General features: G+C 35.1%; 1 protein-coding gene across 1 annotated transcript; it reads right to left on the reverse strand.

Annotated features, from left to right (window-relative positions):
* Positions 1 to 6,160: 6,160 nt before the first annotated feature.
* Positions 6,161 to 8,264, reverse strand: LOC112034163 (adenine/guanine permease AZG1). Its single transcript, XM_024066955.2, has one exon. The coding sequence runs from the start codon at positions 8,151 to 8,153 to the stop codon at positions 6,390 to 6,392; it is 1,764 nt and encodes a 587-aa protein (XP_023922723.2). The 5' UTR covers positions 8,154 to 8,264; the 3' UTR covers positions 6,161 to 6,389.
* Positions 8,265 to 14,974: the final 6,710 nt, after the last annotated feature.

Consider the following 14,974-nt stretch of genomic DNA (forward strand, 5'->3'; position numbering starts at 1 on the left):
ATTTAGGGTTTAGATCTTATAGTACTCTTATCTTTAATTTCTTGGCTTTGGCTTAATTCTAGTTCCCATTCTGATTTCTGTCGTGCAATGTAGATTTGTTTCTGTGCATTTCTCTGGTTTGGACTGATCCAACAGCGATCTCTAATGTCTATTTCTTGCCATATGACCACACCGATAATCTGTAAGCAGGGACGAAACCAGGATTTGAACATAGGGGGGGCGAAAGCATGAATCAAAAAAATTTCAAGTGACATGGTTTATTAAAAAAAAAATCATAGTAGACAAAACAATTGCACTTTATTACCATAAATATTTAAGTCAAGAAGGAAATAATATAAACCAAAAAAGTTGAAAGTTACAATATGATATTCAAACCTTTTCGAAGTAGAATAAAAAAAGAAGAGAACTTTGGATCTCCAAATTTTGGATAATTGGAATTAATATGTTGATTTTATCACATTGACCAACTCACCAATATGATAAACCCATACTTTTGGATGCAACTAAAAATCACACTAATGAAGCTATCAAAACTTTGTTTGAGGATTTTAAAAAATTGGGATATTAATATTAAGAGTTGGCAATGCTACATCATCAATATTGGCTTCTCTAAAAGAATTTTGCATTTTATCTTTTGAAAAAAAACTAAATATTGTAATTGACTTTTCCATAATTTATAAATCAATTAAAAAGTTATATAAATTACTGTCACCCCTGTAAGGGAATTTTTTTTCTATGAGATTTTTTTGGTTATGAGTTATTGAATTATGATATTGGTGATTTGTGGATTTTTTGTTATGTTGTATTTGGACTATGGAGGGGCCATGGGTCCAAAGAAAGGGTTAAGTGATTAGTTTCTTTTAGGCTATTTGGACCAATCCAAAAATTTGAGAAGGACCAACTATAAACTCTAAAATATGGACATGCAAAAAAAAGATGCTAATTTGAAAAAGAAGGGGGGGGGGGGGGGGGGCATGCCCCCCCCTGCCCCTTGGTGGATCCGTCCCTGTCTGTAAGGTTCTGATTTTCGAACGTTCGATAATAGCTAGCCATGCACATGGTCTTTTAAAGGACCGCCTATGACATGCAAGTTCTCGTTTCTGTCTTTTCCAAACGTATTCATTGGTTTTTGTTTTTCCTTTTTGAAAGTAAGTTTGAGGATATGCTTTCTTCACCATTATTGATGTACCATCGATTTGGTCGCTACTAATAAAAACGTTAATTTTAATATAAAAAGCTATTTTTCCTATTTTATATACTCATTTTTCAAATTACTATACATCAGATTATCTATCTTATATCACATTTCATTAAAATATAATTTTTTTTGATTAATTTATTTATCTTGCTTTACACAATAACAATTATCCACTATCTTCCTTCATTCTCAAGATACATAAATAAAGAATAAAAAACTAAGTTTTACATGGTTAGAGTATTAGCATGGGGTGTAATAAAACCCTCCCCCAAATTGTCATTTTAGAAACACACCCTCTCAAATTATGCTTTACCCGGGTGTGTATTATTAAAATTTTTTAGCAACCATAAATAGTCAATGTGTATACATACAAATTACTATAACTAGATAATAAACTAATATATTATATTTTATTGTCTCTTTCTTCCAATAAACAACTATTAACCTTTTTTTAATCACTTTTTTTTTAGTTTTTCTCTCTCTTCACACACTCTCTCTCTCAAGTAAATAGTAAATAAAGAATTAAAAAAAGAACATTTAAATGAAGTGGTCAAATAATAGAGATTGAGATGTAAGGTGTATTGTAAAGTGGAATGATATAATAGATAAAATAATCTTTTAGATGGTTGTAGGAGGAACGAATCTTTCTCCAATCAGATATTGTTTGCTTTGGGAATGGGCCGAGGAGCCGATGTCACTCTCACGAATTTGTTCAATCCCACATTGGGGAGAGACGCCTCCCACCCTTGCCTTATAAGCACTTGGCCTAAGGAAGACTGTACCATATTGTGTGTGATCACACACATTATGGTACACCCCACTTGTGAGCTTATTCTTATAAGCTGCGGGTGGGAGGCAGTCTCTTTCCAATGTGGGATGAGCAAATCCGTGTGGGTGGCATCGGCCTCCTCGGCTCATTCCCAAAGCAAACAATACCTTCTAAGGGAGAGATTCGTTCATCCACAAAGAGGGACCTTTCTGTGGGAAGAACGAATCTTTCCCCAATCAGGTATTGTTCGCTTTGAGAATGGGCCGAGGAGCCGATACCACCCGCACGGATTTGCTCAATCCCACATCGGGGAGAAATGCCTCCCACCCCAATTGTAAGGACCAGATTTGAATTTCTAACCCAAAATGCAAATGAACTTAGGCCCAAAAAGCCCAAAACAATGAATTTGTAGAGAATGAGTTAGAAAACTAGGTTTTAGTTAATCAAATAACAAGTTAGGTAGGCCTGATGACAAAAGAGTGAAAATAAACAAATTTAAACTGAAGAAAAATGTCCTCGGCAAAGTCCGAGGAGATTAGTTCTTATATAATGCTTTTAAGTATGGTTACAAGTCTGGTTCTAAATTGTTACAATGTTTCTTTCTTAATTTCCCAATCGCCTTCCCTCCAGGGGTCTCTTACATTATATATCTCCCTCTTAATGATCTTGGCTCTCTATTTATTGATCATCCAAGCCACTATTTGAGTGTTTGTTCCATCAGACACCCTCTCTAGCTCTCTATGAGTTGGAATAGCTAAGACAGCACTGTTCAGGGGTCTTTTTCACATAAATGCGGTCAGAAAGTTAGCTGTAGAACATTTAATGCGGTGGCAGTAGCTTTTCCTTAGATATTTCTGAGCTTTTATCCCTCTTGTGCGTTCACAATACACGTCCCTATCAGTAGAACATCCTGGAAGGTCACCTTGAATAATAGGACATGTATTTGATTTGTGCTTTGCTCATCTGAGGAGGTGAGCCTCGTCGGACTATCTTTCCCATTCTCTCTATTTGCATCTCATTCATGAGACTTGGAACTTGACATTCTCACTACTATTTATCGGTCCTCGGACAAAGCCCAAGGCCTAATATACAATTTTTGGGCCTTTAACCCTACAAGGTAAAATGGACATTTTTATGCAAACCCGAATGTGAACGCTCTTAACCATAACAACAATGCATATTAATTTACACAATTTTAGTTTGTTTGATGTGTATAGTTTTTGAATAAAAATGTGTAAATTTGGCACTTTTTTTTTTTAATTATATACCCTCTGATGTGAGTGTTCTAAAGTGTTTATATGTAAGTAGTATTACTCTATTCATAACCTACATCTTCAAAAGCTATACAAAAAAAAAAATGTTATTTTCGTAGCCTTACTCTCTTTTATATTTCTTTTATATTTTTAAGATTCTTTTAGCTAGCCTTAGAGCATTAGCATTGGAAAATGCTAATGCTACTCTATTTTACCATTCCAAAATCTCACTTTATCATTATACTATCCAATTTTACAATACCTCCTACGTCCCAAAACTCTATTTTTATTAAAATATTATTTTTTAATCTTTCTTTACTATTTCTTTATAATTGTTTTTTTTTTTTTTTTCAAACTCATTTCCTGCGCTTTCCAACAATTTTTTTTTTCCTCTCCTTCTCCCTCAATCTCTAGCAACACACAAACCATCAACAACCGCAGCCACGACACCTCAACCTATCAACAACCACAGCCACGACACCTCAACCCATCAACAACCACCAGAGCAAACCCATCAATAACAATCACCGATTTGAAACCCACCCGAGCAAACCCATTGAAAAATAATAATCATCGGAGCCGCCGTGACCCACGCCCACCAAAATGCAGAACCTAGACCTCGCCGACCAAGCACGACGCAGACCTCGCCAACCAAGCACAACACAACAAGCCACAGTCAAACACAGCAACCCACCCTCTTCGATTCAAACCTCTATCAAACCCATCAGAGCCATCTCCAGCAACCCACACCCTCTCCGATTCAAACCTTTGTCAAACCCATCGGAGCCATTGGAGCCATCTCCAGCACATCCAGCCCGCCGATCCACGCCGATCCAAACCCACCATCAACCGATCCCAACCCACCACCATGCCCAGATCAAACCACGAACCCACCACCACCACGAGCCATCTCCAGCACACCCAACCCACCACCACGCCGATCCAAACCCACCATCTCCGGTGCAAGCCTTGAACGAGAAAGAGAGATGTGAGATGAGAGAAAGAGAGACGGAGAGATGGAGTGGGAGACAAAGAGACAGAGTGGTAGTGGGAGGGAGAGAGGACTGAAGGAGAGATGGAATAAAAAATTACTTATTTGGTTTAGAATTGTGCTACAGTGCAATTCTAAAGGTAGAATTGCACTGTAGCAAGAATTGCAAAAAATTTGCAATTCTTGCCTTTAGAATTTCCTAATGCAGCAGTTTTTAAGGGTTGAAATGCTAAAAACACCTCAAATATAGCATTAGCATTAGAGAATGCTAATGCTCTTACATATCGAGTGATTCTTTAATGACACCAACAAATTAATGGTCCTTAATTTGGCCATGTAACATGAACATCAAAGGTGGTCAGAGCTAGATTTCGAGCTTCCCATATGTGAGACAATGAGAGCTATGAAGATAATGTGGTGGGTGTAAGTGATTTAAGGGATCTTAATACATTGTGCGCAATCAATAAAACATGATATCATGGAACCCACACAAATAAATTCTAGCTGTACCAACAACGATGATAATGTGGTGTATTATTGTAAAGTTTCCTTTTGAGCCGCAACGATGGAATCATGCATGGAACCCATTCTATGATTCTATGGCCATGCATGATCATGCCATATATACTTAGTGTTTATTTAAGAAACAAATATGAATCTTATAAAAAAAAAAAAAACAAATATGAATATGAATAAAAAAAGACAAAGAAAGAAAATTATTGTTCAAAAATTGCATTCTCTTTCGCTGGCGTCCACTATAATATTTGTTTTTTTTTTTGTTTAATGAATTGGTAGGGCGGGTTGGGTTTTATGTAATTCTTTATTTGTTTGATGCTTGGGTTGGATTGGATTTAGGTTAGCAAAATTTTCAACTTAAGTAACTGGATCAAACCCACATTATGAAGTTAAAAAAAAAAAAAAAATACTTGCACATTTTAAAGATTTTATTTTGATTTATTTTGGTGTTTTGATAATTAAATTTGATACAGTTCTTTATCAGGCATTGCCCTAAGCCTGTTGTTGTTCTCTGTTTTTGTTGATACATTTCCTTTTCTACCCAAAAAAAAAAAAAATATTTTTGATATAATTAAAATATTATTACCAATTGTGAAAATTGGAATAATTTATTGAATAACAAACTTTAATAATTGATTGAAAACAATTTTTTTTTTTATTAGGCAGGACAAAATAACTCAAACTGACGACCCAACTTAATCCATACTTGTTAGGTTGGGTTGAATTGGTTTTTAAAGCTAATAAGGGTTGGGTTACGAAAAGGTCAGATTTGGTTGAAAAATAACCAACCCAACCCAATTAGCTTTTATATATGAGTTGAGTCATAAAAATCCCATGAGCTCGCTCCAAACTGGGCTGTAAGCCCATTAATCTTGTGTGATTGTCTTTAACATAATGTTGGATTCAACTGAGTTGGTCTTCACTCCTTTAATAGTATATTAGTATGCTAGTGGCAAGTGGCAACTCGTTGTTCTGAGCATTTTCCAAATACTTCTTTGGACATTGCTCCAAAGTGAGACATTATATAGGCCCATGAATCTACCAAAAGGTCCAAAACCAGCTAAGCTCTCCCTTACTTTATGGATCACATTTACACACATCACTAACTCCTTTTGGAAGGTTTCCTATTTCTACTACCGGCAACTTCATGTGATAAAGGAAAAACATAACCCTTTAGACCTTTAAGGAGCTTATCCCCATTGCATTTTTTTTTCTTAGCTGATTTCAAGAGGCATCCTCTTGCTTTATAATATGGATATATGGTTTGTCTTTCTGACATTAAATGATCAAGAAAAATGTGGAAAATAGAAAGTCTATTCTATATTTTGGCCTCTAGTAGATGACTAAACTACATAATCATGATTAAAGTAAAGGTTAAAAGAATGTAACAAAAACTACTAGATTTAAAATCAGATGCAATGAACATACAAATATTTATCCAAATTTACTTTCCTTAACCTCATAATTGTAGTATTTAGTGAAAAAGATGAAATCTTTTTGCTACAGTAAGCTGGAGGGCAAACATTCCAAGGATTCGAACTCGGGGCCTCTCTATGGCCTATGGAGAATCTCAAAAGTAATACTACTCGCGTCAAAAGTCTTGTTAAGTGAAAAAGATGAAATGGGTGGAAAAAAAAAGAGAAGATTTCATAATAAACACCATTAAACCTCAAGTGTTTTACCATCTCCATAAACACCATTATTATTTCCATTAGCTTCCTTATGAGAATTATTCCCTCTCAATCCCTTCTTGATTCCCAATTTCCTTAAAAGGCTCCCTCCCCAATCCCAAATATTTAGAACAATATAAGTTCCAATTCCACCTATCAAACCATAAGCTATGGAATATGTCAATGGCATCAATATCAAGGTTACAAATGCGGGAATGGCCTGATTCATGTCATTCCACTCAATCTCCACCACTGATCTCATCATCATCACCCCTACCAAGATCAAAGGTGGCCCTACGGCCCAAGGTGGAATCGACGCCAATAACGGAGTAATGAAAAATGCCAAGAAGAAATACCCAGCTACCGTTACGGCCGTTAGCCCCGTCCTCCCACCTTCTCTAATTCCAGTTGATGACTCAATAAATGCAGTCACAGGAGATGTACCGAGCAATGAGCCCACCACAATTGATGCAGCATCTGACATGAATGCAAAATACTGACCTTCAAAATTGCCGTTAGCATCAGTAAAACCAGCAAACCTAGCCATTGAATAGAGTGTACCCGTAGTATCCAAAATGTCCACATATAAAAACGTGACCAAAGCCTCCCAAAAATAACTTTTACCTATACCCTTAAAACTTAGGGCCCCAACAGTACTTTTAATCACATGCACATCAACAACCTTCTTGAAATACTCGTACCCCAAATCACCTATCTCCGTACTAGGAAACACCGTTACAGAAGTGTTCCTAAACCATGAAACCCCTGTTACAAAAACTATACCATAAATCATAGCCCCTTTAATATTCTTAACCAAACAATAAGCTATGATCACAAACCCAACAACACCAAGCCAAAATGTGGGACTCAACATTTTACCATCCAAACACAAAATATCGCCCGAGACGGAATTGGACACGTCACCACCCGCTAATAAACTAACGGTTCCATTAGCTCCCGTTAGAACGGGAGCTAATGCTGCCCGAGAATTTCTCGGGCAGGCTCCGATTGTGACTAGGGTTGATGGACTAAACCCAATAAGCCCAATACCTTGATTTGTTTGAAGCCCAATGAAAGCTAAAAAGAGACCGATTCCAGCTGAGGAACTCACTCGGACGGGTTTAGGAACGAGTTTAGCGAGTTGGGTACGTAACCCAATTGCTGAAACGAAGAGAAAGATTAAGCCTTCAATGAAAATAGCTGCTAAGGCACTTTCATAGGGTACGTTACCAGAGCCATGAAATCCCACAACTGTGTAAGCAAAATAAGCATTTGTGCCCATTCCAGGAGCTAAAGCTAAAGGAAGGTTTGCAAAGACACCCATTATGAGTGAGCCTATGAGAGAGGAAACTATGGTGGCTACGATAAGGTCTTTACGTGTTTGTTCAAGGCAGGCCGAGTAGCCTGGGTCGACTGGGTGGAATTTGCACGAGTTTGTGGGTTTGATGACTCGGTGAGTTGGTGGGGTGCAGTTGGAAAGTGGGACTGTGGGGTCTGAGCAGAGGGTCAGGCAGTTTGAGATGGTGCATGGGCCACCTGAGTCTGTGAGGATGCTTGCGTTCACGGCGAGAATGTAGGCCATGGTGAGGAATGTGGTGGTGCCTGCTCGGAGCTCGGTGGTGAAGGTGGTGTTCCGGTCGGCGAGTTTGAAGTGTTTGCCGAGTCGGGTGGTGGATATGTATGTGTTTAGACGAGTTGGGAGTGAGTGTTTTTGTGGTTGCGGTGGTGGAGGTGGTGTTTCTGTTTCTGTTTCCATTTGGGACAAAAGGTTTTTCTTGGTGAGAGAGAAAAGAGAGATGGTGTGTGGAATTGTTTATGTGTGTGTAGCAGTGTGGGTGTTGAGTTGAGTTGTGTTGGGTGATATACATGCATGGTTGGTCTTCTAGTCTAGAGTTTAGGCAAGGATCTTCTTAATTTTGTCGGTAATTATTCGATACTTTAAGGGTTTATTTGGATACTGTTTATTTTGTTGAAAATATTATAAATAAAGAGAAAAGTTTGTTAAAATAGTACAGTGGAGTTTATAAATAGTGTTAAAAAATGTAGTGAGACCTACAAATAATAATAAAAATAAGTTGAATAGTAAAATAATTTTAGTTTTTCATTCTAACCCAAACGCACGCCAAGTATAGTTTTTTCTGCAATAAAAGATTTTACTAATTAAATTGAAGGTAAGATTGATACTGGTTTTATTTTATTTTATTTAACTATGTATATATTTTAATGTTACGTCATTTAAAATATAGTATTAATGACGTAGAACAAAAATCTTCTTTCTCACTAGTTAAGGTGTACTAAGTATTCACATTATATTCTAGCGATTGTGATATACTATGCGTATGTTTTTCTATTTGTTCTATATTTTAGTTCTTTTATGAAGAAAAGATAAAATAAAAAATGAATATGTGATAAGTTACAATTAGTTCAATAGAAAGTGAATCCCCCGAGTAGGGATTGAAGATTTTTATTCACATAATGTCACATTATTTAGAATATTAGGTCTTGCAATAATAAATATATATTTAAATCATAAAATGAAAAAGATATTAGTGAAGAGGACTTTACTTAGTAATTTAAATGATGATTCATTTACTTAAGTAATATAATGATTCGTGTATAAAATTCCTCTTGGTGGTGATTTGAATGAAACTTTGTTTGGGCACTAATCAACTGTTAAACATGTACTTTTCGGAATAATTTTATCTTTGCATATATATTTTGGAATTTAGTTAAAAGCAAAAGGAGAGATAGCGAACTCCACCTGGATTCTATCTTTCCTGTGACATCCAATTTTTCTATGGGAAGAGATACTGTGTTCTTCATTTCTTCTAAATACTCCTCCAATAGCATTCTTTTCTTTTTAATCTTTTGGAGACTCCAGCTTATTATCTATTAGCATTATTCTTTTACCGATGATAGCCCCTTTAGGTGAAAAGAACAAGATTATTAGAAAAGTCTATTGCTAGAATTACAAAGCAAGTAATCCCAAAGGATTTGTTTAGTAGTTCTTAAAATTTCACGATATCTATGAGATTTTGGGTTTGAAACCTCTTTCTAGCATCTTGGGGTCACTCCCATGGGATTCTTCCCTATAATATCTTGGTGTTTGTAGAATCGGAGATTGCATACACGCAAAAGAATAATATTAATAATAATTACAAGCCAGGTTGGGACCTATTTATCTAGAAGTTCTAGTGAAGATAGTCATATAGTGTTTATTATACACACGTTAATGTACACACATTTACATACATGTAAAAAATTAGTTGCAATTGTGATTCAAATTAAAAATCGTATCTTCTAATTACAATTTTAGTTTTTTTTTTTTTCATGCATGCATACCAATGTGTGAGCTATGCAACAAGTTTTTGCCCTTAACAATAACTCTAAGAACATTACTCTTTCCATTTTTTTAACCTAAAATTTTTACAATGACCCGAAAAGCTAAAGTTTGGTTGCCTATCATTACTTTGCTATATCAACTGTGAGACTCACAAACTTTAAGACCCACATAGCTATGAGTGGGAGAAAGTATACACCCGTAACAGGGTATACTACCTCCAAGGTTGGGGCCATACAAATTGGGAAAAGTGATGGAAAGGTAAGTCAAAATGATAGAAATTGTATTTTTTTTTAACATGGAGCCTCCTAGTAAGAATGATTTGTTGCTCATTGCCACTTGCATTGATGAGGCTGGGTCCAGTATTGCATTCTTTTCAAGATGGGATCACAGTAGGTTTAGGGTTTAGCTGTATTATTTGGAGATTAATTAATAATTATTGATGAATTGAATTTTATTTGAAAAATCGTACATCAATGGAGTAAAGAAACCGCCTCCTTTTCTAGCTAGTAGGACATGGCTTACTATTTGTGTCTTCTCTGTATAGGCTGTGGGACCCACACAGCTGTGAGTAGGAGGAAGAATATACCCGTAAGAGGGTATTCTTCCTCCAAGATCAGGGCCATACAAATTGGAAAAGTTGATGGAAAGGTAAGTCAAAATGATAGAAATTGTCTTTTTTTTTACCATGGAGCCTGCTAGTAAGAATGATTTGTTGCTCGTTGCCACTTGCATTGATGAGGCTGGGTCCAATATTGCATTCTTTTCAAGATGGGATCATAATAGGTTTAGGGTTTAGCTGTATTATTTAGAGATTAATTATTGATTAATTGAATTTTATTGGGAAAATCGTACATCAATGGAGTAAAGAAACTGCCTCCTTTTCTAGCTAATAGGACATGGCTTACTATTTGTGTCCTATCTGTACAGAACACTAGTTGGAGTGTCACATTATTTGAGGGTGACATCTCCAATTTATGTCTTGTATGCATTTTTTTTTTTTTGAAAGGTATGTCTTGTATGCATAGAGCACATTCACACAAAGACAAAATAACCTGTCCATGTTCTTACAAATAATTTTTCTTTTTCTTTTCATAAATTATAATTGATCGATAAAGTTTAATATGTTTTAAAAAAAAATATTTATCATCCAACCATGCATAACTTTAACATCTTTAATGTGTGCCTTTTGACATAAGTTTGTAAAGCATGTAAAGCATGTAAAGCAAAGAAATATAATTTTATAACCCTTAGCAGGCACAAAGAATTCTAGATTAACTTGTTCTGTCTTTCAACTTTACTTATTAGTTTTGTTTTTCTCCCTTACAAAATACCAAGATCATCAAATAGCATCTTTGAGTTACATTGCATGATTAGGGTATAGACTTTCACAAAAGGTTCTCTAATCCAGCTTTGCCCTGCAGGACAAGAATAAATTTGAACTGCAAAATGTTGAATGTAAAAGATAGGAGACAAAATTTATGGAATTCGGGTCCACACTGTTATGTCCTGGAAACCCGGCCCTGAAAGGTCTTTAAGAAGGAGTAATGGCTCCATTGTTAAGTTGCTTTATAGTGTGTGGAAAAGCTAGGAAGTGGGCTCGATGCACTCACTTTCTCTTAGTTGAATACGATATGGGTGGGTGAAGGTGCAATTTTTGAGCTCCCAAGCTTTAATGCGCTTACTTTCTTTTAGCTGAATACGATGGGTGAGCAAATTATTGTGTAGCTTTGAGTTCACACAATTTTTCCTTCTATTGCTTTTGTTTTTTTTTCCCCCAACGTGAGTGTCCTAGTAATTTTGAGTACTTGATTAACCCTTGATAGTGGATGTTGTCCATTTATCTCATACACGACAAATAGTTACATGAAGGAATCCATTAAGAACGATTCTAAAGTATTGGTTGAGACTTAAAAACTCCACTTTCATCATCATATTCATATGCATGAGATTTCATTTTCATGTTACTTTTCTTTCTATTCAAAGTGTTGTTATTATTATTATTGTAAGGATTTTAGTGTTGACACGTAAATTTCATTCTGTGACATTTGCTTGTAATGGTTTTCAAATTTGTTGATATAATTCTCATTGGAAAATCTCGTTTAAGTTTATGTTTGAAATTTTTTGAAGGTTTGCTAACTAAAAAAAACTTGATCAAGCAAGATGAAAACTCCCTTAAGTGAGACAATAAAACACAAGATTGTATTTGAAATTGCTCAAAGGTTTGCTGAAAGAAAAACCATTCTCAATAGAAGTCAAAATGTCTCACGGCGATCACCAAGGCCTCGAGCGAGGTTGCGTAAATCAAACTTCTAGATTATTTTGTTTAATTAACCTAATTCAAACATAACTCAAAACCCTACTTTGGGACCCTATATAAAATGCATTATGCACGATCGATTTTTTTTCTTTAAGTTTAGAGGCTGCCACACCTAGTCTTTTGATAGAGAAATTCATGCTTCTCCTCGAGCTATATTGAAAAACAATGCTAGTTTTCCGTCTATACTTGTGATCTCAATGTGAAGGCTTGAGAATCTGAAACCACAAATTTACTTTTCCAGTGAAGTTCACAATAAAAAAATCTTCAAGGAGATTCTATTCTTATAATGAATGTTTTACAGGACTATTTGTGTGTTAGTAATGGTTTTTTCGTTGAAAATCGTCATCGAGTATCGAGCATCAAGCATAAACGTAAATCTGATTCCACCTTTCTCCAATTGCCAGGTATATATTACAACTTACTTTTTTGTAAAAGAAGGAAACCATTAAAAACTTAATCCACCAAATTTAAAGGGCTTAATATACCAAATTATATAAACCAGGAAGAGAAATGTGATTAAAATAGGTCCATCACCCCCAGAATTTTATGGTAAAGAAATACCTTTCTTCAACGTACAGTTCTATGAAGTTGAATAAATGGATGATAGGATTGAAAGTAAACGGAAAGCCAAAATCCTGGAGCCAAAATTCTCTTGTCAATTGTCACACTTTTAAATGGATCCCATAATCATGATGGTGGACCAATAAAATCTTTAGTGTAATACATATTTAAAAAAACTATTCATTTGCATTCAATGAGACATCAAGATGCTAAGTCCTATATATGCATATAGCCATGTAGGAGAAAAGGAAGAAAAAAAGGAATACCACAAGATTTTAGTGTGTACACTTCCCCCTATGTCTTTCTGTGCTCACTCTCTGCATGCCTTGCCTTGTGCTACTCTGCTCTCTCACTCACACGAATGGGTCCTATCAGATGTGCACGTGTGGTACCATTACCCCCATTAATAATATGACAGCGACACCGACTCTGAGAGAAGAGCTACTAGTGTTTTTCCAGTGGGGTCTGTCAATAATGCTAGTATTTCATGTAAACATTATAATAGCACTCAATACAAACGGGTGTATAATAATAATAAAAAATTGTGTAAAATTTATATGATTTTGCTTAGAAATAATTCAATTTAGTTGTATTTAATTGTGTAAATTTACAAGTCTATAACAGTGTGAATTTTATGTATCTTGAAGATGAAGGAAAATAGTTGATTGTAGTTGTTTAATTTATGTGATTATGATTATATTGGTATTATTCTTATCACTATTTTAGAGTCCACGTATGTAACCAATTTCAAACTATTCACTCGGCTATTCTTCTTTCGTCACAGTTCTTCCCTTGCTTCTCCATTAATTTCTTGGTTTTGCCTCCAAGTATATAAAAGAATTCAAATTTAAATCATTATGAAAACTACATTTGAGGCAATGAGGCACTCTTCATTTCCTCAATATGAAAAGCCAATGCATTATTATTATAAATCTATACGTGCCCTTGAAGTTTCTTTTCTCTTTCTTTCTATATATTATTCTTCTCTCCATGAAAAAAAAAAAAAAAGAAACAGGAAAAAGTGCTAAAAACTTTGGAGCAAACCCCATGTTAGTGAGGAGTGACTAACAGCTCAGAAAGCTGGTCCTTTCACACTCTTGTGTAGAATTTTCTTCTTGAGAGCTCATAAAGTCAAATTCATACAAGTTATGATAAGCTTTTTTTTGGGAGGAGGGGGTGGAAAAGTTCTTAGGAGTTTATGGCTTTGGCGGAAAGCTTTTTTAAACTTTTTAGAATATACCAAATTGTTGGTGGTGTTGGTTGAACTTTAACTAAACTAAATCCAAAGGATATCACAATGGGAGAGAGAAAAAAAAAGATTGGGTATTACCATAAACTATTTTGTACTTTGGTTGAAATTAAATATGCTACTCGTCCCCGTATATATATATGAATAAATAAATCATATGGCCGACAGGGTGGTGGATTCGTTATACAACGAGACAAACATTCATACATATTAGAATTCATTGAAGCCAATTATCCTTTTCCTGTGTTTGGTTTGGGTTGTTGTTTTTTGTCGCCATTTTTGTCATCTTGTTTTTGAGGTTCTTAGTTCTTACACGTGTAAGTTAGCCACACTGATATTCTCAGTCCTCACCCACTCTAAAAACAAAAAGATTGGATGGTTATTTTCAATTTAATAACAACTTTAATTTGACTATTTAACATGTGATGCTTCAATAAAATCTGTGGACTGTGTCATGGGTCATAGCTAGCTCTACTAATTAACAAGTTCCAAGTAAGTCTTCTTCATTTGGAGCAATTGTGCATGACAGTAAATCCATGGTCCACTAATATTGTTTTATCAATAAAAAAACTCTGTCGGTGTTTGTATTGGGCTCGGTAATCTGGCTTACTTGGGGTCCAAGAGACACTCATAACCAGTCCATTGAAAAATCCGCTAGCTCATAGTCTTTGCATTGAGTTTAAATACATGTTTTCTACTATTAAAAATAAAAAATAAAAAAATATCTTGAGGTCTCTGTTGAATTGAGGGAGAGGAAGAGGGAATAAAGTGAAGTAGAGTAGAGTTGGTTATTTATTTATAAATTTATTTGTCTTTTATTTATCTTTATTATTCGGTTAAAGTTAATTATAAGTCTTGTTAGTAGTTGTTTCAACCAAATAATTTGACCATAGTGTGAAGTTAATCTAGAGAGTCGTCATCTGTATTTGAAGTTGTAAGCATTTATTTCACGAGTCTAAATTTTTTGTTCCACTTTTTCTGCTCCACTCTATACTCTATCAATAAATATTTGCCACGTGTTCATTTAATTAATTAAATACTATCATTATTGACTTATTAATACTACAATTAATAATTAATAGTAGTATTTAATTAATTAGGTAAATA

This window comes from Quercus suber, unplaced genomic scaffold (assembly GCF_002906115.3).
Source record: "Quercus suber isolate HL8 unplaced genomic scaffold, Cork oak 2.0 scaffold_191, whole genome shotgun sequence".
NCBI lineage: Eukaryota > Viridiplantae > Streptophyta > Magnoliopsida > Fagales > Fagaceae > Quercus > Quercus suber.